The 26058-nt window shown below is 37.6% G+C and overlaps 1 protein-coding gene across 2 annotated transcripts in view; it reads left to right on the top strand.

The window, feature by feature from the left end:
• plxna1a (plexin A1a) overlaps nucleotides 1–26058 on the top strand; it is a 278914-nt gene that overhangs the window by 203270 nt on the left and 49586 nt on the right. For both annotated transcript variants that reach the window (XM_088636764.1, XM_088636765.1), the window contains exons 11-12: nucleotides 18691–18787; nucleotides 20846–21036. In XM_088636764.1, coding sequence (XP_088492890.1) covers nucleotides 18691–18787; nucleotides 20846–21036 — 288 coding nt within the window. The remainder of the gene's footprint in view (nucleotides 1–18690; nucleotides 18788–20845; nucleotides 21037–26058) is intronic.

Genomic DNA, 26058 nt, shown 5'->3' with positions numbered 1-26058 from the left:
TTTTGATTTTCAAGATGGAATTTTTATTTGTTTCACAATCTTCAGCATTTTATTTTATTTTATTTTATTTTTGTTAAGTCTTGCCTTGCAAGAATACGTGTGAAGCTAGTATGGAGAGTAAAAGGGGGGGATGAGGTTTTTTTACTTTTATTTACTCATGCTGTGGAAATTCTTAGAACTACTACATTATCCTGCTGTATCTCCAACAGACCATTTCCAGCCAAGCCCTTTCTTCATCTTGGCAGCTGGATCATCTTATCCAAACTAGTTATCCTGCTCATTGCTTTTGAAAAATGGTTTGTTTAAGCTGTGCTCCTGCTCAACCCTGCTTCGTCAGGATAGACCATATTTCTGTACCTCTTCAACTCCACCCCGCAGTCACCCCATTTTTCTTTGTCTCTTCTCTCACAGTTTGGCTGACTCACTGGAGGTATTCACTATTAAAAAGAAGGGAGAAGGTCAATACGAAAAAAGAAAGCTAGGTGGGCAAAGTGGGAGGATTTTTCGGGGGCAGTTGAGGTGCGAAGGTGTTTTGGGGATTTTGTAAAGCTCATTGGATGTGTATAGTGCCCAGTCTCCCCAGTGGTCTCTGCCTGTTCACACTTGTTATTCTCACTGGGGAATGTAGAGTCCTGTGATGAATTGGCTATGCTTTGCCTAAATAATGAGAGGGGGCCAAAGTGGAATGTGTGATACAGGGCTCTTTGACAGCCACCTGTTTCCTGCTTGATACTCTAACATAGCATGTTAACTTTTGTTTTGACTTGCAGTTAACAGACTGTCTGCCTCTTGCCCGTTTCATTGTTCTTAGCTTTTTCTTCAGGGTCTTGGCAAAAAACACAATCTCAGTCATGGATGAATTGCTATTATAGAATGCAAAAAATCTTAATTTTGAGCCAATTTACAGTTCAGTAGACCAGTTGTGCTGCAGCATGGACATAAATTAGGTGTTGTTGATTTCAAATGATTTTCAAAAATGAGGACCTGGAATTAGTGGCTTTGATTGCATTGTTGCGAAGAGGGGTTAGGAAAATAGAGAAATCCAAAAACTGGCCAAGCAGGATAACAAATAATAAAATAGTTATAACCCCCAAATAATATACCACACAGGTTGGTATAACTAGAGACACTTGATTTCTTTGTTCTCTGGCACAGATTTGGTGAAAAGAATAATAAATCAGTTGCATCGGGTTTCAAAAAAATCTTAACAATGACAATGATGCACACTAAGCAATACTACACAGCATACAATTTACACTGCTTACAAACAAGATATCCCAAAGTCCTGACCAACCAGAAAACCCCCAGATTGATACCAGGTATTCAAAGATTCTATACAATACCAACACAGGTCAGAAAGAGATAAACCTGCCTTATAAACTAAACAGTATACGACCTGCAGTTAGATCTCTCTGTATAAATTTGGATACTGCAAAGTGAAGAGGAAATCTATCTCCCTATTCTAATAATGCATACATTAACCAGGAGAGGCCGTTTTTAACCTAGGAATTTTCTATACAGGATATCGGTATCCTAAAAGTAAAAGTTCTCTTAAGAAGGTTCATTTACTTAAATCTGTCCTTTACAGGTGATATGACAAGGACCTCTCACCTAGCACATGCTTTTTGCTCTCCTCTTCCCATGTCCTACCCTGTCTCTATCTGCCTGCCTGTCTATCTGTCTTTTTCCCCTGTTCCTCAACTGTTTATGACCCTTAATCATTTGCCCATAATTTCATTAGCCAGTGTAAACATGACCATCCTTTTCATCAATGTGTCTCAGACCCCATACAGGTCCTCAGCCACCTCAGTTCTTTTCTTGCTTGGGAGTTCGGGAGAATTATAAATGTTAACACGAGCTACTGTAGGTGTTGGACCATTGTCTCTAAATTCTTAGACAACTGAAAATCCCTTTTTCATTATGTGTAATGATATTAATGCTATGATTGACAAAAACGGCTTGCATTTGTAAGTGCATTAATCTCAAAGAATCGTGCTATACTCATATGGGCATTCACATCAACCAATTAATTGCAGTACCTACTTTGTTTGTACTGTATGTTTTTAGTCTAAATCTGTCCTCAGTTTTACTGTTCCATTGATAACATACATTGTGTATAATGTAACCATGGGAGTGTTGCAAACCTAAAGCCATTATGGCATAATGTTATATATATTTGACAGCTGAATGCCCTTTGGTTAAAGTCTTTATTGACAACTATTACAGGGATGGAAGCTCAAAAGGTTTCTGACAGAAAGCTAATTAAAGTCTTGGAGCTTAGAAGCAGTACCTTCTAAAGAGGCATTTATTGACTATTTGCTATTCTAGCTTGCTATTTGCAAACAGCAGCAGAAACAAAGGTTCACATTCTTCGCATTGCTGTATCTTTAAACGATGTTGTTTCCTGTAATAATACTGAAAGCAAAATGCATTTCTTCACTGGTTCTTGTATTTTGTTAAACTGAAAATGTCTCTTTTTTAACGTAAAAAAACATAATGCATCCAAATGGCGACAGCTTCATTGAATCCCACAAGCAACACAACAGCTGCCATTACCACTGAGCTGACACTGTCTCTTGTCACTTAGGATAGCATAGCGTTTGCTAATTGTTACACATTACTTCACACCAAACTTTGCCCTGTCCTTTTTGTTGATTATTCACTTGTTTTCCAGCCGTCCTGATTCAAACCCTTCGCAATATCCAGATTTGCCTAATGGCAACATCTGACACTCTGGAGTCTTTAGAACGGAAGCCTCAGCATGGATCATTTAATGTTCAACCCCTGGAGAGGGTATCGCTTTTGTCACAACCATTTAGTGCTGCATCCAACTATGCTGCTAAGATAGGAAGAGGCTACCAGAAAACCTATAATCCTGGCAAAGGCTATGCATCTCATATTGTTTCACCACTGTCAGTGTTATCATGGTTTGTTCTTTGGGTCTGTCCTGAGTTTACATTCCTTGTGCCTTATAAATGTAGCGTCAATGAAAATTCAGTCTTCTGAAAGGGTTGAAGCACTTGGTCCTATATTAGTTTATAATTTAGCGTCCAGAATAATTCACTTTACCTGGATAAATGCACAATTTATGCCTATATTACAGTGAAAACAACAATCTGTCCTAATGGCACTAGACAGGATTCCTTCTTAAGTCGTTCATGTTGCTCTTTATACTGTATACTGCCTATACATTAGCCATGGCTCTAGACAGACAGATAACAGGATGATGTTTTTAACATCATTCTGTATTCATTGGCCTCCTGATAGTAATGTCTTGCATCGACTGGAGGTTGTGAAAATGTCCATGTCTACTGTATAAATTTTTCAGTAGAAAGCACATAAAGGAAAAAAAAAACAGAATGTAGGAAACCTGTGCTTGCTAATCGATTGAGTAAACAAGGGGATGTTAATCCTTGGTTTAGCCTGCTGTGAACTGCAGGCAAGTGTATCGTTTGTACATTAGCTCATTGCCTTTCAATGGGAAATTGCATTCATCATGCTTGCTGACTGTTTATAGAGAGGGCTGCCATTGACTAGACTCTTGTCTGTTTGCAAAAGACTGGCTTCACTTCATCAAGGAGGAGTAAGGTGCATCAAGGGGAACGGGAGGTGTAAGGCTTGGGGCATTTCATCAGGAAAGAGAATATCTTGTTTCTTAATAGCATATTTCACCAGGAGATGTCTTTCCAGAACTGAAGTTTGATAATAACAGATTACACATACTCTTCTAAAGATTCAGTGTTTTATATGCATAACTGTAATTTGGAGAAAAAAAAAAAGCTTCATTTATTCATTGTGGGTTGATTCATTATTTATATAATGTGCAGCACAAGATGTTTGAAACTACGTTGTAGATCAGCCAGATTGCAATAGCTTCCTTTTCATCTCTGAGGAGAGGCTGCTATGGTGCTTGGGTATTCATTACAAGTAATCCCATCTCCACTAGAATATTAAAAAAGGATTAATAAATGGGCTTAATTCGACTAAAAATACTAAAATTCCATTAGGAAGAGGCTCAAAGGACAATTGCCCCAAAAATCATTTGGTACTTGGGTAAGCAGTAATAAATCTTTATACAGTTAACTCTCGGTTTAACAAACTCAAAGAGGGGAAGGGGTGTCCGTTATCATAATTTTTGGTTAAATAGACAATCAGCTTTTTAAAGCCTTAAAATATAGGCACACATATATGATCACTGGATCTTAGGCCTTGATCTTTTATAACAATTTTAGTGACCATAGTCAACGAAAAATTGTTACACGCGTCTTAAATACACTGTATAGGGCACACTTCATATTTCTTAATTTCAAAGCTATGTAGTTCTTATTTGTGCTTTATTTCAATATTTGTGAGTTTTCACATTATTGTGTGGAAAGTTGAGTATTTCTGATTTTACAGATGAAAATTCCCTTATAGAAGATTTTGTTCACTAAATGCAAAGAGCTTTCAAGTGAAGTCTTTCAAAACAGGGGTTTACTGTTCAAGATGTAAAAAAAAACATGCTTTTATTTTAGAAAAAAATAAAAACAGATTGTTTTATGTTGGTGCAAGTCTCAGTCGAGTTCAGTCTAATCACACTAAATTGAATACTTGATTTCCAAAGTTACCAAAAAGGTACAGGTGAGTAAGTAAGGTAAAGACCACTAAAAAGGAAAACCTCAAACGTTGACACTGACTAGCTGTTACAATGACAAACTCAATATTCCTTGTAGTAAAATGAGAAAACATTTTACTCTTCTTACTTTGATTTGAAAATGGTACTGTTTATATTCTATAAACATAAAATATTACTTAAGTGAAGAGTGGACATTACGTTGCAACAGCTGAAATAAAGTGCAAAATTACATTTTGTTTGTTTAATGCATACACAGATCAATAGAAAGGATCTGAAAATGGTAAGATAATATCTGAAGAGGCTTTAGAGAGAATAGTTCTCCTGGAGATAAATAGCAGAGCTCCCTACCGCTCCTTCCTTCCAAGAAGAAGAAACAGAAAAAGAAAAAATCTTGTTCGGAATCTTCCCTACATCTATCTTTCCAGCAGCTGCGTTTAAACTGAAATGAAAAGTATCAGGAGAGTTTGATAGGATCCAATTAAAGTGGTGCAGATAAAATGATGATGAATTGCAGTTTGGCTGGCTGGAGACGCGGTGTACATTACGGCTGTCCCCGGACTCGGAGAAAAAAAGAAGTTGAGGTCATCAAATAAGAGGAAGAATTAGGACACAGCTGTAGGACTGCTGTTGTTCTCTCAGAAAGGGGGAAAAGCACCTATAAAACAAAGTGTTGCTGCAGGGCTGCACTTATTACCTGCTTTATGTTTTCTAATGGCACACTCTTCTCTTGTCATAGGATAGTTTACCCAAAGGTTGTTAGAATGGGAGATTGCTAAGAGATGTTGAGATTTTTGAGTTCAGTGTGCCTATTTCAGGATTTACTCTAGAATTAAAGCTTTATACCTCTCGTAGTTTGCGCATGATGAAACGCAGAGGATTGCTGATGTCTTCCAGATGCACCTATGCACATTATCCTTGTATAGAATAAGCCAACCAACAGACACTGCCAAGATATAGATCGAGGGATGACCAGTGTTTTAGTTTCAGAGAATTCCCTGACAAAAGACTCATTTAATAGCAGGAGAATGTTACTTATAAGGACAGAAGTAATGAGCACTAATTGTTTCCATATGGAATGGAATAGAATGCTTGAACCTTATTAAAAATGTGGAAATAAGATAATGACTGTTCCAAATACTGCTGACTATTTGTCTTATTCTGTATCCGTTCAGCAAAAATGAACATTACACATACAGAGACCCAATTAATTATGAAAGTTAAATATGCCCTTTCATGACTGCATTTTTAAAAACAACTTATTAAAGGTGGTTGTGGAGGGATTTTAATAAGATGAGTCCCTGGGAACCTTTCTGCAGAATTTGTTACATTGTGTCTATTTTAATTTCACCTCAGCAGCATTCAGTAAATTGCCGGCTGCAGTACCACCTTGAAGTGCTAGTAGGGTTTATTGTATGAGGCGCCATCTTTTGGCCATGGATTTAACCTCATCAGCTTGTGCTCATCATTAGATATCCCATGGTGCAATTCAAAACAGTCGGTGTAAGTGAAGCTGTGGTAGTAGTTGAAATGTAGTTTAAGCTTTCTCAGTCTGGCGTATCGAGCCTTAACCCTCTTATTCAAATGTCTGTGTAAAGCTTTTTTTTATATGCTGTTCACAGAGGTGCTTGTACAAAGCAATTGCTGCATGCCATCCCTGGGTTGTCCTACCTGTAAAGCACTTTTGGGGTCCTTTGGGGACGGAAAGCGTTGTTTGTAATGCAAGGTGGTGTTTTTAAATTGCAAGGTATTTGCAAGATTTTTTGCTGTTGTCAAAATCGGAGGAAGCTGGCTGCTTAGTACATTTTTTCGTGGAGGAATTATTTTCCAGAGACTGCCAAGGGAGACTGAGGAAGCAAATCAGCCAAATAATGAGGGACAAGCCATTAGGAAGAGACCCACAGAAGCCTGTCTTTTCGTGAGCCGTGAGCGACAGAGTAGTGGGTCCTCAGCTGTGTCCAGATGCTGTGTTCATTTGAGCGGATCTTTTTTTTTTTCCTCCCGTTTTGTCCTGCAATAACTTTTCTCTTTTTTCTCATGCGTCCGGTGTTGACAGGCTTGCACGGCTGCAGCCTACTTGTGTCCCATTGAACATGGTCTAAATAAAAATTAATTGCTACGTGCTATCAGCATATGGCAGCCTTATGCACGGCCCTATGCATTTGAAAACACCTCGCGTCAGGTTTATGTAAATTTCCCCTGTGACTCTTCCTAATTAGCTGTATCATGAACAAAGTTAAAGACTCAAGTCGTCACAAAGGGAGAGAAATCTTTTGCTACTCTGTTTTGAAATGCTCTACATATCAAAACATATTTATTAGTTTTAATGTGACTGCCACATTTGTCCACAGTCATTTTGAAGGGTTACAGTAATCTGAACAATTGTTGTATATACTGTATAGGTGTTTTAATGGCATCAGGGTAATAAATTACATGATGGAAGAAAAATACTGCAGTTCAGATAGTCCAGTGCTGAATGTTACAGTGCTGGAAACAATAGGAATATGGAGTGTAGTAAAATGTTTCGTTATTGCATACTGTAGCAGCAGTCATTATGTGTGACAGCTTTTCTACAACTGCAGTCTGAATGAGGGCATTTTGGAGAGACATGGGAAGTTGATTTGAGACTACAGTCCCTATTACTAACTAGAAAGAGTAGCAGGCAGTAGCTGTGTAGCTTTTGTTGGGCAGACCTGTATTTAATGACCACTGATAGTCCTTTAAAATCTTCTTGGGATCCTGCTGAATTCTGTAATGCAATATTGCACCATCTTTTGCAGATTTCAGCACTGTTCCTTCTAGTCTCTGCCATTCATGCTGGGGTGAATTATTACTCAATCTTTTTTTGACTTTAGTTCTACAGGACGACTGCTTCCTGTGCTGTGTAGATGTGATCACCCCAAAAAATAAAGAATTCTTTTATTTACTTTTTTTAAAGAAAAGAAATTGCTTGTCACTCAGCTTCACCCCTATGATCTGTGGCACTGGTGTAATAAGGACCTTGTGTGCTCCTTACTTTGAAATGTGCAGGTGCCATTGCTCATTCTGTCAGTCTCTCAGTGCCTACGATGGAGTTAGCATTGATGGGAGGAGGTACGTTGCTCCAGCTGACAATGCTACGTGCTCACAGATGCCCAGAGAGTCATGGTCTCTTTTGCTGAAATTTGAGGACAGATACCATGCCCCAGTCACACTCATCCACTGCCAGCGGTGGTCAGTTGTGCCTTGCTACTTGGGGAACCCCAGTTGCTTTTGGGTAAAAGACAAGAATTGTCTATTGTCCAGACAAGAATCTGCTGGATCAGGAGTATATGCCTGAACCTGCACTCTAAATGAGCCACTTTTCTGGTTTAGCAAAACAGCTACCCTTCAGCAAATGTTACATGAAGGCTAGCTATTTTTAAGTGAATAATAAAGCATGTGTATGTCCCAAGGTGTGCCTTGGTGCATGTGATTATTTTATTTTACATTAAAATTCAAAAGACATTTGTGTTGCATTCTTCCCCTTTAACATCAATCTGGGGAGTCAGAGCAAAAAAAGATTGCACTAAGTTTGCAAAAGCCACTAATGCATGCAGTCAAGATCAGTGAAGCATTGTGATGTAGCTACAGTACAAAACCCTCACGTTTAAGATTCATGTCGAGGAGTAACTTAAAAACAAAAAGGTAATATAAATGTAAATTTGTTTTCCAGGATAAAGCAGAAATATTCAGGAGTTGGAATTTTGAAATTTCAGGGAGTGCAATTATTCAATCTGCAGATTTTCAAAAGAAAGAAATTTGCTGTGAGAGTTGTTTTTAACAGCTTATCTTTAGTATTCAAGAATATACATATACATATCTCTATTGCAAAATATCTAAAAAAACTACTGTGGTGAATTCTCACTGTGCAGCGTGCAGTCCTTGGTGGCAGACTATTTTTAGGCTCTTGCAGGTACTCTTTCAAAATGAGTAATTATCTGCATGTGACCTACGGAAGTTTTTTTTTCAGAGCAGCAGCTTGCCTTTTTTGTTAGCATCGGCACTTTTTAGATGTGGGATCTTTGTTTTGGTAGGATTTTATCTTGTTTAACCTTTTTTCCTCTTGATGTGTAGTGCTTTGGATCTTAGAGGGAGATGACATCTGGCACTGTCTGCTCTACTCAGCTTCATCCAAATCAAGGCTTGTTTGTAACAATGTTTTTTTCTTTGCTTATTGGCCCTGTATACTTTTTCACCAGCTCTCCATTAGATAGAAAGTGATTTGTTTCCATTTTTTGTTTTTGATAAAGACTAAAACTGGTATTGACAGTCTCTATCAAGGCTTCTTGTAGTCTGAGACTAAAAAAACAGTTTTCCATTGTTTAGTGGGCAAGTGGCCAATGAATGTACAGTAGCACACCCTACAATGTAAATGTTGAGGTATGCATTTTCATCTGAATATTTCCTGCTGAGTCTCCCCTTTTGTCCTTGTGGTCCATCTTTACAACATCTTTTTTGTATTTATCTTCCCTGTCAGCTAGAACGATATGAATTTGAATTTTGTATTTGCTTTCCATTCATCACTGCTTTTTACTCAAATCAGTGAAAAACGTAACTCCATTTTAGATTAGTGATTAAATTACGTGTATGGATGGAACAAAGAACGTGAAGAAATTAACTCAGTTAAAAAAAACAGCTATTATAATGGGCAATGAACTCCAAAAGGGAAACTATAAGTTAAAGTATATAAACCATTAAAGAATAAATCTCTTTGTCCTCATATTGGATGGAACCAAGGGTCTTCACTCTTATGTATGGTAGAGTGCCTGTGGTCACTGTATTCCTGGAGGCATTCAGAAGTGAATCTTCTCAAAGACCGTCCCCTGGAGAGACATTTCTTATAGATTGGGCAGTAGCTCAGGAGGTCTTTTACTCACATCAAATTTCAAGACTTATATTTGCACTCAGTCTTCTTTATTGGCTTATTTTGTTTTGTTATTCATTGTCTTTGGAAAATGATGTATTTGTTGTTTATGGAACTTACATTGGCACTCCTTTGATGCCTTAGCTTACAATCTATATTGAGTTGATGGCCTTATGAATGTTGGTGTTTGGGTTGTAGGCCAGTTCATAAAACAATTCATCATATCTGGTGAAAAACATAACTGATTTGGTTTTAATGTTAATTATTACATATATAAATAGTTTGTCTGACTGTAATGACCTGATAATGTGGGCAGTTTCCACAAAATAACTTAATGGCTGCATTAGGCAAGGGCAAGATTTTCATAAATCTGCCCTTAGCATAAAGTTGCCTGGGGTAACCTAGCGTGCTAAGAAGAATTATTCATCAGTGATGGAGAAAAATGCTTTAACAATATCTGTGCCAGGCCCTTATGTACAAAAATATTTCCATACCTATTCATCTGTGGGGTAAGAGCATTTATTTGACCTAATTTAATGAGATTCTATAGTACTGTATCTCACTCTTCCAGATCTTCTGTGGATGCAGTATTACCAGTGAGGACTTGCGCTGCTTGTCCACATTTTTTTTAACTGACCTTAATATATAACCATCAGATGATGTACTAGGTTGCCTAGCAACGCCCGAGGCCTCAGTTTCCCCAGAAGATTTAGATAGCTTCTAAAACTGGTGGCTTCTGCAAACTGGTATCGGACAATCAAGAACTCGCATTCTTTCAAAGAAAGCCTTATCTGATCAGAAAAGTGGTTGTCCTGAAGGCATTGTGGGGAGCAGAAGGAGCTGTAAATATAGCATATTTGTAGGAGGTGCTACTCCCTTCTTGACAGATTGAAGGGAGGATGAGGAATAGGCATTTTGGGACCCAAGAGCTTTATATCAGTAGTCCTTCAAAGCAGAATAAAAGCATGTTATCAAATGGAGTTCATTTCTGATCAGGATTGTCACAAGCAATTGTACCACCTAGTTGTTACACTGCACTTTTATAAAGAGTGTCTGTTTAACTCTACTGGTACTTTACAGTAAAAAAATAAAATAATTTTTTTGACAGGGCTTTAGCCGTCACAGGGTTAAATCCAGTTTGGTCTAACACTGAAGCCTCAGGAGATGATTGGTAAGACTGGGTGGAATAAAGTGTTGAATCCACTTGCTGCATCATACGATTTGATCCACAATATTTGATGCCAGATGTCTTCTAGCATTCTCTAGTTTTTTTAACATATAAAAGAAATTTTGCTAAGTTCTGTTGAGAGGTTTGCTCTTTCAGATCTCTTTTCAGATGCCTTTTGTATGCACAGAGACAGGGAGATAGAACTGGTTTTGTCGTATCTCTTTGTGAGAGTGTACACACATGCATCAGAAACATTTAATTAAAAGTAGTTTTAGGTAAATTAAGCCTTTCTAATTAGAATCAGTGCAAATGCAGCTAAGCATTCCACGCTTGATTTCCTCATCCATCAATTATGGAACAGTTCCAGTTAAGATCTTATTAAAAAGCATGAGAAAATATGTGCAGGTTTATGTAGTTTGTTTTTCCTCAAAGAGTGTAAATCTGGTGCCATTATTTATGAATTGTTAATTCTAAATGGATCAAATATCAGCTGATGTTTTTTTAAAGATCACTATCTTTAAAATAATGATAATCATAATAATAATGATCTAATCTTCAAAGATCAAGATTAGCATTTTCTAAATACATTTGATAAGGTAATCTTTCAGGCCGATGTCATACTTGACCCTCGAGAAATATTCTTGTTTTGAGTAAATTTGCAGAGACGCAGTTAAAAACTTATTTATGCTTCATCAGTACAATTTGTGCAGGAGCCTGGAGCTTGTACAATCAGAGATGGATCAAACTGTTTCAAACATTGCTATGAAAAGGCCATATGAACTTGAGATAGAATCTCCTTTTCTTAAAATGAAAAGAGACAGGAGCGGATTCATCAAATGGAAGCTGTCAAATGGGTCTATCCACTAGAGCATTCTCAAGAGCCTGGCCCTTCTGGCCAATACTTTGGTCCATGACAATGGCCTCTGACCTCTGCCGTTACTGCTACTTGTCTGCCTCATGATTACAGAGCACTGCAGCCCAATGGGAAGAACCCAGAGGATAAGGTCAAGTTCCTGTCTCACAACTGTCTGCAAAGCATGGTTGCTGAAGCCCAACCTAATACTGATGAGATTATCCTTGAAGTAACAGAATTGTTTAGCTTCTTTTTGCCTTTCCTCAAGGAGACCTGCCTTGACTTTCTGGACATCTACATTGCAGACCAGTTACTTTTTTTCCCTCAAAAACAAAGATGTTATTGTAATACCAGTTAAGCACTTTCCTTAAAACTGGTGAACACCTAAATATTTAACTAGTTTCAGCTAGTTCTTGGACCCAGAAGATAAAATGAACAGTGGTGAAGGACTGATTACTTTGGGACAAACTTTACTTAGTTTTTCCACCCAATTTCAAGCAATAATGATGTTATTGACCCCTGGTTGGCTTTTCCCAGGTCACAAGTGATTTAGATACATAGTATGTGTGGGAAGTTGATTCTCAAATTCAGCATCTCACAAGGACTTCCAAAAAATGAGAATTCCTAATGTTGACAGAGAACTTTTTTTCCTGGCACACTGCATCGTGAAAATGAACTCAAAGAAAATTATTGTTGGACTTTATCGATCTAGACATTTCTTGACACATTTAGATAGTAGTGGTAATGTTTTCGTCTGTCAGAAATGAGTCTTTCTCTATTCCATTCCACTGTGATTTTATTTGGTTGGTGCAGAAGGAGGAGTATTGGACTAGTTTGCAAACATTGCATGGGGCTTTTAAATTACAAGAACCAGGGTTCATGGAAATAGTTTTTTACTTAACTTTAACTGTTTTCTGGTATTACATTTTTCTCTTAGCTAACCATTTTGCTGCAATAAGGATATAAGCAGGTCTCATTTCCATTTTCAGGATGTCCTCTGTCTTGCACAGTAGTGACCATACAAGGTCATTACCTACTTTTCTTTTGCTCTTATACCTTTCCAATCAGAATGTAGTGAAAGTACGCTTTCTGGCTTTTCTTTTCTCTGTGTCATCACGAGTTGTTACTATGGTGTTTTCAGTTTGTGGATGTGGGCATCAATACTGATCCAAGGCATTTGATGTAGTTATTTTTCATGTTATTCTTTCAAAAGGTGCCAAGCAGTACAGCAAAGGGATTTTATTATGAGGTTGACTTTTTGAAATAGCGGTAGCACACTTCAGCCTTTCTCTGTAAATGAAAAAGGTGTTACAATGTTTAGCATTGAAAGGAAGTATATAATTGCTACTTTGCCCCAAACTGTGAGGGCACTTCCACTGTTTCTAAGTTGCATATTTGTCTTTTAAGATCAGTACTTCCATGTTAGATGACTTCAGAAGAAAATAATCTTCTGTCACTTTCTAATGGGTATTTAGGGAAACAGTTTTTTTTGTGGTTCATAGCAAAACAAATGTTTTATTTTCTTTTTTAAATTTAGTTTTTCTCGCAAAGTGTTTTAGCATAGAATTTGGACTTTTTTGTTTACTAATTTATTTTTGTTACATCACATCCAGTTTGTTAACAAAAACAATTTTTTTAGTTGTAAATTTAAAACGTAGTTAATGTACTCAAAAATACAAGTCTTAGAAATACGTTTTGGGAAATTCAAATGGAAAATGTCATTGTATCAGCATGAGAAATAAATAATAAAATAACACATTTTAAAATTCTTATGTACAAGAAGCACTCATGGATTCGAAGAGTCTCTTAAATGCTGTGGTGGATGGAAGGGAAAGAAAATCATTCAAAGCCTTTTACCATATATTCAAACAATGGGAAGAAACAAGCAAAGGGAAAAGACACCTTAATGGATCCATCATATTATTGCTATGTGGCAATTAAATTAATAAATTATGAGTATTATAGCTTGCTTTGTATTGCAGTGTCCGATTGAGCATTTTAAATTTTTATTTCCTACTGCGCCACGGACTTCACGACTTGTGAAGTGCTCTTCAGCTCTGCAGCAGGACTGCACCCTGGTAGCTGGGCTAGAGTGGAAGGCTGGGTTAGTTATCAGTGGCAATAGGAACTCCATCATTAAAAATGCATGGACGTCATGTGAGGGAGTAGGGAGGAGTACTGTAGATAAAAGCATCTTCATACCTTTAATGCAAGTCTCACTGGTACTGACAGGTTTCTCTGGATATGTTTCAAAGTTGTTGTTTTCCCCAGGCCCTGGCAGTGCTTTTGTGTTGATTAGATGAATCCTGGTGTGTTGTTTGGTGTTGACATGTCTGCTGCGATGACCCAGGTTGCGGGGGAGGTGGTCTTGAGGGGAAAGCTATTGACCCCACAGATCTCCTCTGCAAGCCAGTTGTTAAAAAAAAAACAAGGCTGTCTTCCTTGTGTTCTGGCCCAGGGGTTTGTCCTCAGGGTCATGTTAAAAGATCTTGCAGACTGTTCCATGTTTTAATTTTTTTCCCAGGCTGGCTGGGTGGTCTCAAGGGGAGGATGAGCCATGTGTGTGTTTGTTTTGGGGGCTTGTATTTCTTTCAAGGATCTTAAAATTAGTTTACAGCAATCAGAACGTTACCACAGGACATATTCCAACTGTCCTGTTCTGCACTCATTTGCTGCTGAGGTTTTTAGGCTCTTTTTGAGAAGGATGCAGGTTTTCTTTACAAGCTTGTTCTGTCTTCATAACTAAGCCGCTTCTTGTTAGTAGCTTTCTTTCTTTTCATGAGACATAAGGTAGTAAAACTGATTTATTTCCAGTGTGATTCCATTATCCACTTTTCAGTGAGAAATAATTATCTACCTTATGTTAAAAACAAAGTAATGTTTGGTTTCTGCAGATTTTTCAAAGCCAGTGTTTGCCACTTTGTGTCTGTGCCTGGGCATCCTCATAGCATCCAGGGGGCTTGTGTTTGACCACCCTTGCCTCACTAATAGAAGCTCTTATCCACTCTGTAGTTAGAACCCAAACTTTATACTTTTGCATTGTACAGTGTACTGTATGTGAAAATGAGTGGCAGGAGGCATCTTATGCATGCCTTAGCGGTTCAAAGTGTAACCGCCAATTTGTAGAGCTAGTACACGCGGAGTACTTCTTATCCAGTCCGGCATGTACAGTACAAATCGCACAAGATCACATACGCAGCATTAACCCAGGACTGGTAATCTTGAGACTCCTGTTGTCACTGTAGAACAAAGTGACAGTTGTGTCCTTCTCACACTGCATCCATCTTCCATGAACATCTGGAAGCATAAATTGCTCAACATCAGATTATGGTTTGCTAATGGTCACTGGCTTTTTTTAAAACATACTGTAAACATTAATCCCAGAGGACTTCGGTCACTTACTGTTTAAAAGTTCAGCTCTTACAGTTCATTTTATGGTGTGTGACCCCTTTGAAGATGTTTGAAATTCTATAGAGCAGAAGCATCTGTGGTATTTGGGATCTTTGAATGTCACTTTTGCTTGAAGAGCTAGGATTACGAAATCACAGATCAAGGGGAAACAATTATTACTGAAATTAAATTGATCTCCCTCTGCAAAACATTTATCCCTTTTACATAAAGCTGTGAAAATTGTAGTTTTGCAAAAAGAAGTCAATAAGGGCGCGCGCCAGGCTGACTTCTATAACCAATGGAAGAGATGATTCTGATTGCGGTTTTTCTTGGGTAAAGACTCCGAAGGGTTACAACTGGTGAAGGAAGTGACTAATTCTGGAGGAGCCCGGGCAGGGATGCTAATAAATGTTAGGACAGCTACAGGCTGGGTGCACGTCGGAGATGCGAAGGGCCCAAATGAGACATGTCAGTGTACAAATTGAAAATGCCAATTTCACTTACTCTCCTGCATCGCTCTTCACGCCTAAATTCTGCCACTTATTTCGTGTGTAAATTAATGGCCTCCACTCGGTAATTCAGATCCACCAGCCATCTCCCCCATCTCGTGAGGCTGTAAAAGCAGCTCACAGGCAGATATCAAAGGAAAAGATAGGAGAAGCAGGCCACAAAGAGGAAGATTGCTTCCTTTTTAGGCCCAGCTCTCAGATTATATGCTTTCTTGCCTTCTTCTACATTCTGACCCAGCAAATGCTCATGAATATAAATATAAGCCTTATTAAAAGCTGAACTGTTGCAGTTTCCTGTGAGAAAATGTAGTTATGATTTCAGTAATAAATACAATATTAATGTTTTTTAACGTTGGAAAAGAGCCCTGCCTTTTGGATTGGTTAGGCCATTCTATTTCTTCTCAACCTGCTAATTATTAAAAGGTGTAAAGAACTAGGTTTGTATATATATGAGAACAATTGTTTTAAGAGCAATACTGATAATTCCTTTTGTATTTTTAGAAAGTTGACTGTAGACTATTTGTGCTTCGAAAAATACAGCGCATTCAAGTTCTTTTGACTTGAAAGATCTTCCATAAAGAGTACTTTGCTTGCTTTGTAGCCCCCATGAAGTAAAGAGAAATATTTTTTATGACAGAAATGTTCTGATACCAATGAGTGCAGTGCCAGTACTCAACTTGATGTATATAGCAAATAGAAACAGAGCATGTCTCCACATATTTGAAAAACCCGATTTCAACTTTCCACCTGAGATTTTTTTTTAAAGATTTTCCTTTCAGTTCAGTACCTTTGCAGCCCTAAAGCTTTCTGAGGAGAAACATTGAGAGGTTCAATCTTACCCCATTGATTCCAGCCCATTTGGGTCTTATTGCCTTTAAGCTGAAAGTTGTAAAAAAAAAGTTTAAAAAAAGGAGCTGTAACTCTTAAAATCGTAAGTGTCTGAGTAAGCCGATTCTTTATCAGAGCATTCCTGTGCCAATATTTTTTTGAAGCATTTCTTTTTCTTTGACAAAACAGAGAGCCATGAATCATTCATTTAATCTCCTCTGACACGCCTGTCATTTTCTTTTGAGAGCTGCTCGTATTTGTGCTCCGAAGGAGGTCGTTACCTGTCAGGGAAAATTCTGGCTGCTCTCAGCACCATATTGATCTAGGCCCAGGCAGGGTGTTGCTGCAGAGTTGTGAGCAGAATACTGATGGGAACAAGAAGGGGAGATGTGCAGGTTTCATCTCTTAGACTGCAAGTTGGCTTCAAAATATGTTTTTACCCCTGCAAGTACTCCTGTCTCATTGGAAGAAGTTACAGTGGTTTAAAGAACCATATTTATGATGACGTTATCATTTTCATTTGGATTTTGTTTTCATATTTGACTCAGTTTTTCAGCATTGTGCATTTTCAGGTGTTTCTTGAACAAATATGCATGTTCCTCAGCATTTCAAGGAGCGAGAAAAGGTTTATTTTATGCTTAAAAGAGAAGAAAGGAAATGCAACATGTCTGCTGTGGAGCCTTCTTTGGCTGTGAGGCTCGTGGAATAAACCTTTACTTGTTCCTTTGTAGCCTATGCATGCTGACACAGCTACCTACTTGAACTAACTTTGTGGATTTAATTTGGAATAGTTACTAATACCAAAAAACAGTTGAGCATGTGTGAAGAATGACATACATCTCTCAGGATAAATTTGAATGTAATTTCTTACCATGGACTACTGATTAATCACTACAAAGACTTGCAACTTTTTTGAGTTTTAAGTGTTTATCTCTTTGGAGATTTTTGTTCCAATACCCTTCCACACCCCTGCTCTCCTGGCTACATCCTGAAAACAGGTCTGTCGTCTTTTTGCTTTGGCATCTTTAGATTGAGACGATGAAATGTGGTGATTTGTTATAGAAATTTTCTTTTGAAGGAAAAATTGAATGCCGTTATCAGAAATGCTCTTGGGAGCATGTACACCACGTTCAGTTGTCATTTGTTTTCTTGAATTTACAATATACAAAAGCATTGCTATGCACAGTGACATCTTAAAAATGATCACAGCTGATGTTGATTTAAAAATAATGTAACTTACTGTACAACTTTGTTGTAAATTATTTCAGTTGTCCTAAATGAAATACAGTATATGCACCATATGATTTTCTTTATAGTGTGGCAGTAATTACTAGTGATATAGTGCTCTAACATAGTCAGCTAAGTAAAGAAATAGATATTTCATGCATTAAAGTAAGAATGATTAAAGCTTTGGGTAATATACAGTAGGAAACAGGAACACATGAAGTGCAGATAAAGAGCTTTCAAACACAACTTGGACTAAAGTATAGTTCAGATGTTAACAAGAAGATCGTTAAGTAGTTGATGGTAGTACCAGTAGTACATCCTTAATCGGGCCAGGGTTCAATCAACGACATTGCTGTAACAGAGTGCTTCATAGTAAGTGAGATCTATTTGATAGGCTTTAAATAGTGTTCTCTCAGTGCTTTAGAAAAAATAAGCTCAGCTCTGCCTGTTAATGCTGTGAAACTGAGCCGTTTAATCATGGTTTATAGATGAATTTTATTAACGATTGCTGCTACGAAGCATGGGCTTTTAATGGGTGCCGTGGGTATTAGTCTCCACTTACAGGAAGATCGGTCATGACATTGCAATACATTGGATTGCAGAGTGATGGCTGCAGTGTGTTTTAAGAACTGTTCTCTTCAGTGTCATCAAGGCTAAAAGAAACGGACTGTCTTAGCAGGTTAGCTACTGTACATATTTTCTCGTTTTTCTTTCGTTAGTGAAACTGGGAATCAGTTTCACAAAAGAGTCTCTTGTAAATGTCCCTCTAGTGGAACTCGGGTGGATCTGCTGCACTTCCGCAAAAAGATTTTGAATGGGAACTGTACCATCAGCCACCTGTGGGTAGAGTCTCCGTAGAGCATGACCCAAGATGAAGCACGTTCAGCCTTTTTGAGGGTTTCCTCAACTTTCCATTTGTCAGGGGGAGCTGATTAACTCCTCTGACTGTCGTCTGAAGTGCTACCACTTGTACTACAGGCTTGGTGTGCTAAAGAATCAAGAAGATCTTGTTTGGTTTTGCATTCAGTATTCTTTTATACTTAATATTTCCCTTGCCACTGCAATGGTTTGAATGTTAAACTGAGCTGAGCAAGTGGTGATTAAAAAGCAATTGCTGATATTCTGTACAGCATATATTTACATTTTGTAAATTCTGACGTTTTGTGTTGTGAAAACCTGAATGCTATGTAATTGTAATCAATTGACTTTGTCTTACAGTATGTCTATGAAGGAAATGACATCAGTGATCTTCCTGTCGACCTCTCTGTGGTGTGGAATGGAAACTTTGTTATCGACAATCCCCAGAATATTCAAGGTAACAAAAGTAAAATTCTTGAATTAAACTGGTCCTGGAGGCAATGCAGACATGAAGGTTTTTGAAAGGGTTCTGTCAGAAATTACAGGTGACAGGTGGACACAGTGATCTGAGAAATCCAGATAGACTGGATTCTTCCGTTTTCTTAATCTCTCTTATGAGATACATCTGTATGTTTAGAAATCTAGCATTTGTGGTTTGTCATGGAAATGTGACTGTTTTATGTGAAAGTGAGAATACAATGTAAAATGACAGGCCAAATTGCTTTTGTTTTACTGCTCCAATAAAAAGCATCGTTGTAATGACCAGCAAGCTCTGGCACAAAACCATTCATTTGGAACATGTTCATGACCTTTACATCGGGGAGGATTGTAATGTTTGGATTGATATCATCACTGCAATGGCGTATTCAATAATCCAGCACAGTACAATACCAGAAAGGTTGCCCTTGACTACCACTGTGCCTTAAAAGGTGAGAGAAAATGTTCCACACAACACAGAGAACCACGTTAGTCAAGTTAATTGCTAACAGCATCCTTGAGACTGGTTGACATCAGTAGGTTAACCTAAGGCTTTATATATGAGCTTTAATGGACAGAATTGGGGGTGGGGAACAAATATCAGTCACTTGAATGAAAATTAGTAGTATAGTTAGTAGTTTAATACAGTGAGTGGGGGGGAGGGAATAAGCCATATACCGTATCATTGAAAAACATTTTTTCTTATGTGGAGTCGACCTTGTGTTTTTCTGTAACAATCTGGGTCTGTGGTCTAAAGATGTTCCAGGCCATGGATGCTTTACTTCAAAGATTTCATTCTTCATTGAAGGTGCTTCTCCTAGCTGTAGGGAAAAGGCTCATGCTTTCTTCCTCTAGCAGCTTCAAATGAAATGCGCTTTGCCCTAACGCAGTAGTATGTGAGGCATTAATGTTTGCCCTTGTAGCATAGGAACTGGTGGCAGTGCAGCCTTCTTTTTCTGTACCCAGCTGTCTGACTTGCCACCTTCCGTTGTTAACGAAAGCCTGGCCTAATGGCTGTCAGGGTGTCTTTCAGGCCAGAAGCACTGATGATGATAACTCATGACTTTTCCGTGGAAAGTGTCTGAAACGGGACCCAGGGGACTCCCAGGCACGACTCCATGAATTATCCGCCCGTGCTCATGGAAGACGTACCCTCGTGTAACGGGAAATGTTAATGTAATTAAATCATTAATTTAGTTCTGTTTAATTAGCACGGGGGTTACTTTTAAGCTTAGCCGTGACAAATCAGATTAGTTATAGACTTTGTGGGATGAAGACACGTCTCCTCTGAAGTCCTGCGGCCCCTATTAAAAATGATGCTGCTGATTTACCATGGTCCAAACAAGCTTGGTGGATTAGATGGAAAGTCTGAGTTCTCTTTATTATGTTAAAACCCATCTGGCTCTTTTAAAGACGAGAGACTCTGTAGCATTTTTAATTTTCTATCCAATTTATTTCTGCGTTTCACTTGTTTTAAAGTTGCATTTGAGGGTCAAGTTAGATCCGAGTTTGAGATTATTTACCTGTCCCAGTGCGCAAGATTAGAGTAATGTGGCATTTTCTGGGATTTGTTAGTGCACATTTTAAGAACATTAAGGACTTCATAGAGGGCTATTGATCATCGGTGCATGGTGAACTCAGAATTAACAAGTGAGGGTGTTTTTTGAAAACTTAAAATTTCAATACAACTGTTGATGAAGGTTGAACAGGGAAAATCCTGGTATTTTGTCCATGTTTGGCTTGCATTTATTCTGATTATCTGATTATCTTGGCTGCCCTGTATGTTTATAAAGATAGAACACCTTTTCTGGCATCTTTTCACTGTTTATTTTTTTCAGTTCTCTTGTGTAAGAGCATACTCTCTTTCCTAGGATCACTTTTTGGAATGGAGCACACCTTGCTGTGGAGAATGACTCTTCAATCACTCTGTTTCACACATATTTTGTCAAAGTGTTGTATGTTGAAATGAATGGAGCTTGAAGGTTTTCTCGGAAGAGAGAGCTTTACTCTTCCCCTCACCTCTGTCTCCTGTTTCCAGCTCACTTGTACAAGTGCTCGGCCCTCCGCGAGAGCTGTGGCCTTTGTCTGAAGGCCGACCCGCGCTTCGAGTGTGGCTGGTGTGCTCAGGAGAAGAAGTGCTCCCTTCGGCAACACTGCCCGGCCCAGGAAAGCAGTTGGATGCACGCCAGCGCTGGGAACAGCAGGTGCACCCATCCCAAAATCACCAAGGTAATTTGGGGAAGAGGAGGCACCATGGAGACCAGAGAACAGGCTAGGGGGCGGAGGTGGGGGTTCTTTGGGACAGGTGATGCTATGTAATGTGTTCTGCCACCAGGTTGGCAGTTTTGTGCCAGTCACTGAGGTGCCACAACAGAAAATAACGGCCATCTGTTGAGCTCCGTGATGAACATTGGGGACTTCTCTTGGCTTCAGCCCAGCATTGCTTGTCCCTCTTGAAACTTTGCTATGCATACTGATGTGTCACACTCTTAAATTACTTCAGTATTTGATTACAAAAAAGTTAGAACAAATTTGTTGGACTTTTCTAAACCCCCAAGACCACCCAGTTTGCTTCTAATCTTGTTTAATGAACATTAAAGCCTGGTGTGTTTAGGAGGATTACTTAAATTTAATAAAATTGTTTCATTTGACACAGGATGGAAAGACTAAATAATAGTCGTATGTTGGGGAAAAAATCTAGGAGGACCTTCTGGAATTCGGACTGAGCAGGTTCCACTTTTGTTCCAACCAAATAGTACTCATGGACCTGCTTAATAGACAGTTGAATTACCTTATTCAGTTGTAAGTCAAATCCCAAGTTTCAAGGTGTTCCTCTTGTCACTCCAGTTAAACAAGATCTTTCCTATTAAGGTTGAAATATGCACCCATATTTTAGCATAGCAACAATTAGTACAAAATGTGTGGTGATTTGACTGGACACCTAATCTGAGGCAAAGAAAAGTATGCAACAGTTAAATATTTTCCAATTCCTGGCACTAATACAAGTGTTTTACTGTGGGAAAAGTGTAGCTAGAAAATTGCATTTTCACCATGCAATAAGTGCTTATAATAGTACAGAAAGAGAAGCAATGAATGTGGCCACACACTGACACTTGACAATTTAAAATAACCATCTTTAGTAGCTTTTAAGTGTGTGTGTTAGAATTCCATCAGGTTTTGCTCAGATATTAAAAGGATTTAAATATAATGTCCTATAGCCTTCCAATCCTTCCTGCTAAATTGAATGTTATTCTTTCTTTCTGGGAGTATTTATAAATTTCATTGAATAAGGTTTCCCATTTATTAATACTACATTTTCTGTCATGGCAGGCACTGAGACTAGTACATTAAAGAAGGATTATCCAGTAATTTAGCTTCATCTAGAGTATTTAGCTCAGATTTTCTGGTTCTTATTTTGCCTACAACTGTGGAGACCCCAAGACTTCTGAAAAGAGCTACTTTCTCATTATTCTTCTGTACCACATGTACGCTTTTTTGAAGAGATTTCAGTCATCTATAAAGTGTTTTTCTAATTGAAAACCATTCCTGTTCATTTGTCATGAAATATGTATATGATTTAAATGTATTTCCCACCAACTTTCTGATCCTTGAAAAAATACCACTGGCAATAGACTTCATTTTATTAATTGCTTAGTAGGTACCCTTCTGATTTTACAATAAGCAGAAGGGAACTTCAGTATGCATTTTGAGTCTAAAGTGGATCTTTGTTACATTTTCTGCATCCAAACATTTCCCAATTTATAAACTTTTTATACAACAGCCCTGTATTCTATTATATACACATATATTGTTTTATATTAATTTTTTAGTAGAAGCTATGTGTACTGTACTTGGCAGATACCTTCTAATTGGGAAACTTGCAGTGTGTTTCTGTACAGCTTGCACAGCCAGATTTGTTATGGCTCAGGATAGTATTACTCCTCATATGTTTTGACAGATCAATCTAAGGTGCATATGAACAGAGTTTATCTATAATGTTAATATCTCTGCTTACCATCCTTTAGAGAAAGATAGGTGCTTTCCAGAAGAGTTTCTTTAAATATATATATATATGCTCATGTCCTGCACTTTATATCAAATTCTAATCCAAATGTAAAATGAAGAAATGTGCCATCATTAAAAGTTTCTCTTATACGTCTTTTTTTCTGTGGGGATGTAGAGTTACATTTAAAATGACCCCACTGAAACCAATTAAGGTCCAGTTTGCTATCGCTGGCATTGCTCTTGGTGAAAGTCAAACGATTTTGCTGCCAGTTCCCAGTCCCATAAGTCTTGTTTAGCTATGTTTTTACCATCAAGCAGTAAACTGAACTGTACAGACACACACAAACACACCCACACATGCATGCACACTACCTCTTCAAAGGAAGCTTTTGGTGTCAGCTTTTATAAATTTGAAAACAGCCATCCAATTATTCAGGCTTTCCTCCTTATTAAATATTGACAAAATGCAATCATCTTTTTTGTGACCCAATTTGTGTTAAATTTTTGGAAATCAACCATCAGAAGAAAGTTTTCTGAAAATGTATTTAGTTCAGAAAGATGTAACTCTGAGTGCATGTACACTCAGTCTCTATGTATTCTAATTACATTCTGTATATCACCCTTAAAGCCCACAAATGAAACTACTGCAAACCATTCCTAGGTCTTTCCTTCCTTCATTTAGGGAGAGGATGGGGTCTGTGTCTAGACAGTGGAATGCTCTATCAAGGTTGATGAGCCTCTATGAGACCAAGTCTTTTTTTTTGCATGTCTTTTATTTGGAATTTGTTACGAACCTCTAGAATGCATTAGTCCATATATGTTCTGCGTTAAAATATTTTTTGTAAACTTTGAGGTGGGTTTGCCAACTAAAACTCTAATCTCTCTTCTATATTATTTGCCTTTTTTATAACCCTTTGCTCCAGTCAGCTTAAACACTACAATCCCTTTTGTTTTTCAACTGTTATCCTTAAGCTGTTATTCATATGAAAATAAAAAGCTTTGTTTCTGGCTGAACATCAGTAAAAATATGCAATTAGAAGGAATTAGCTTTTGTAGATTTAAATGTAGTAGTTTCTTTGAATCTGGAGTTTTCAGATGATTAGTCTAACATATCAGCTAGAAGATGAAAGAAGGGTTGGATTTATGTTTTAATTATTCCAGGCTCTAACTTCAATGAAGTTCTTATGTTGCTCCTTTGGGAACAGTGGAGCTCTTTATTATTGGTTCCTATATTTTATCTGTTTTTAAATGTGTAATCAACTAAAATTAGGCAGTCTGTTTTCAGTGCAGTATCAGAAATGAGTTAGGAGTATTTTTTCAACATGGCTTGAAGATACTATGTTGTGTTATGTATAATCATATGTTAGACCACAGCACCAAGCAAGCAATTATTTGAAAGAGTTGTATATTTAAGGTTTTAGCTCAAGGAATAAATGTGTACGCTTAAACTAGAATTTTAACTCATGAAGGAAGACTTCTGAGAAACAACTTCACAATTATTGTACTGCATATCTGCAAAGGGAATACCCATCAACAGTCATGTAAGAATTATACTGAACAATAGTCATGTCATGTTTTTTCTTCCTTGATAGTAACATTGTCATGCAGAATATTGCCCAACTACTATGACAGACATTCTGTAATCCATTCAAAATACATTTACCACAAACAAGAAGGGGCTATTTGGCCAGTTTAGCTCATCTAGTTCTATTTTTCTCTACTGTCAAACCCAAGTTTTACATTGGGATGGGATAAGACACCGAAGCACCTGGTGATAACACACACAAGGAGACCATTTTAAGTCCACACAGAACACTGATGAGGACCCTGAAAATCTTTCAAGACAAAGACAACTCCGGCAGCTTCCTCAGAGTTATCAGTGAAGCATGAACCAGAGGGCACAGGTGGAACTATGAGGATGTGCCTTTAAAACTGAGAACAAATTATTTCTTTACACAAAAGGGATGTGAATATAGAAAATCCTACCACTCTACATTATCAAAGCCAGTTCCACAGCTTTTCTCAAGTAACAGCTAGATGAGATCCTTAGATCAATTCATTACCACTGTGTTTGAAATATATCCATCTCATTTTTCACGTAGAATTTCTATCACTTTTCAGTGGGAATTATTCCATAAAATCCAATGAGCCATATTTCATTCTCAAGTGATATAATTATTTTAATTAAATGCATGTTTGAAATGTATTAGTACACCATGCAGAAAAAAGGCTAGGATTTACTTAACTGTAATTTAATCGAAACCCTGAGGACATATATATTTTTATCCTGATAATCTATAGTTATGAGTACTAATGTAGCAGTGTGACATTGTTTTCTCACTCATGCTTGTTCCATTAGCAGCTGATAAGAATCTGAAGAATAGGCATGATTTACATCAAGTGAGATGCTATCAGATTGTTGTGCGATAAGCAAGTGTGATAATAAACAATATCTAAAATTTGTATTATAAACATTCAAAACGCTATTGGTTCTACCAGGCAATAGAGTTGTACTGGAAAATGCAAGGAACTGTGAGAAAGGTGAGTAATAAGTACAAGTTTTATACTTTATCCTCTGGGAAATAATATCATTAAAAGATTTCACAAAAAAAAGAATGAAATAAATTATCACTCTCAGTTTAGTTTTATAAAGATACTGTGAATATTTTTGTATAGTTCCCAAAAGGTTACATACTGACCATATTATGAGTCTTTGTGTACCTTATACCTATTTACATGTAGATCAAATGATTACAATTCCCGAATAAAATACGGACAAATGGTGCATCAGGCATCTCCCCTCTGAAACCTCTAGTACTAGTACCTCTAGTACTAAAAAAGCCTTTAGATAGCTCCTCTAGCCTCTGAATAGCTCCTCAAGGTTAATGCTAAACATTATTTTTTATTATTCCAGAATATTTGCCATTGTGTCTTGATTTTGCAAGGCCAAATCTGCAGTAGTACTAAAGAAATTTAGTTATTGGTCTTTGACAGGACTCCTTTCCAGTATGATTAATAGCTAATATTGAGAAATAACCTCAAAGATCCTTGTTTTGTGTTTTATTGTAAAAAATGGCAAACATTACACAGCAAAATGCAGAATGAGCAGTCTTTTTCAGAGAATAATTCAGGTCTGATATTTTCGGATGGGGTTCATCATGTATTTTATGCTGGACCTCAAAATACGAACTTGCAATAAAATAAAAACCTTTGGCACTAAGAACCATACAAAGCAAATTTAATGAA

This window comes from Lepisosteus platostomus, chromosome 6, assembly GCF_059453375.1.
Source record: "Lepisosteus platostomus isolate fLepPlt1 chromosome 6, fLepPlt1.hap1, whole genome shotgun sequence".
NCBI classification, from domain to species: domain Eukaryota; kingdom Metazoa; phylum Chordata; class Actinopteri; order Semionotiformes; family Lepisosteidae; genus Lepisosteus; species Lepisosteus platostomus.
This window is presented reverse-complemented; position numbering and strand designations above follow the sequence as displayed.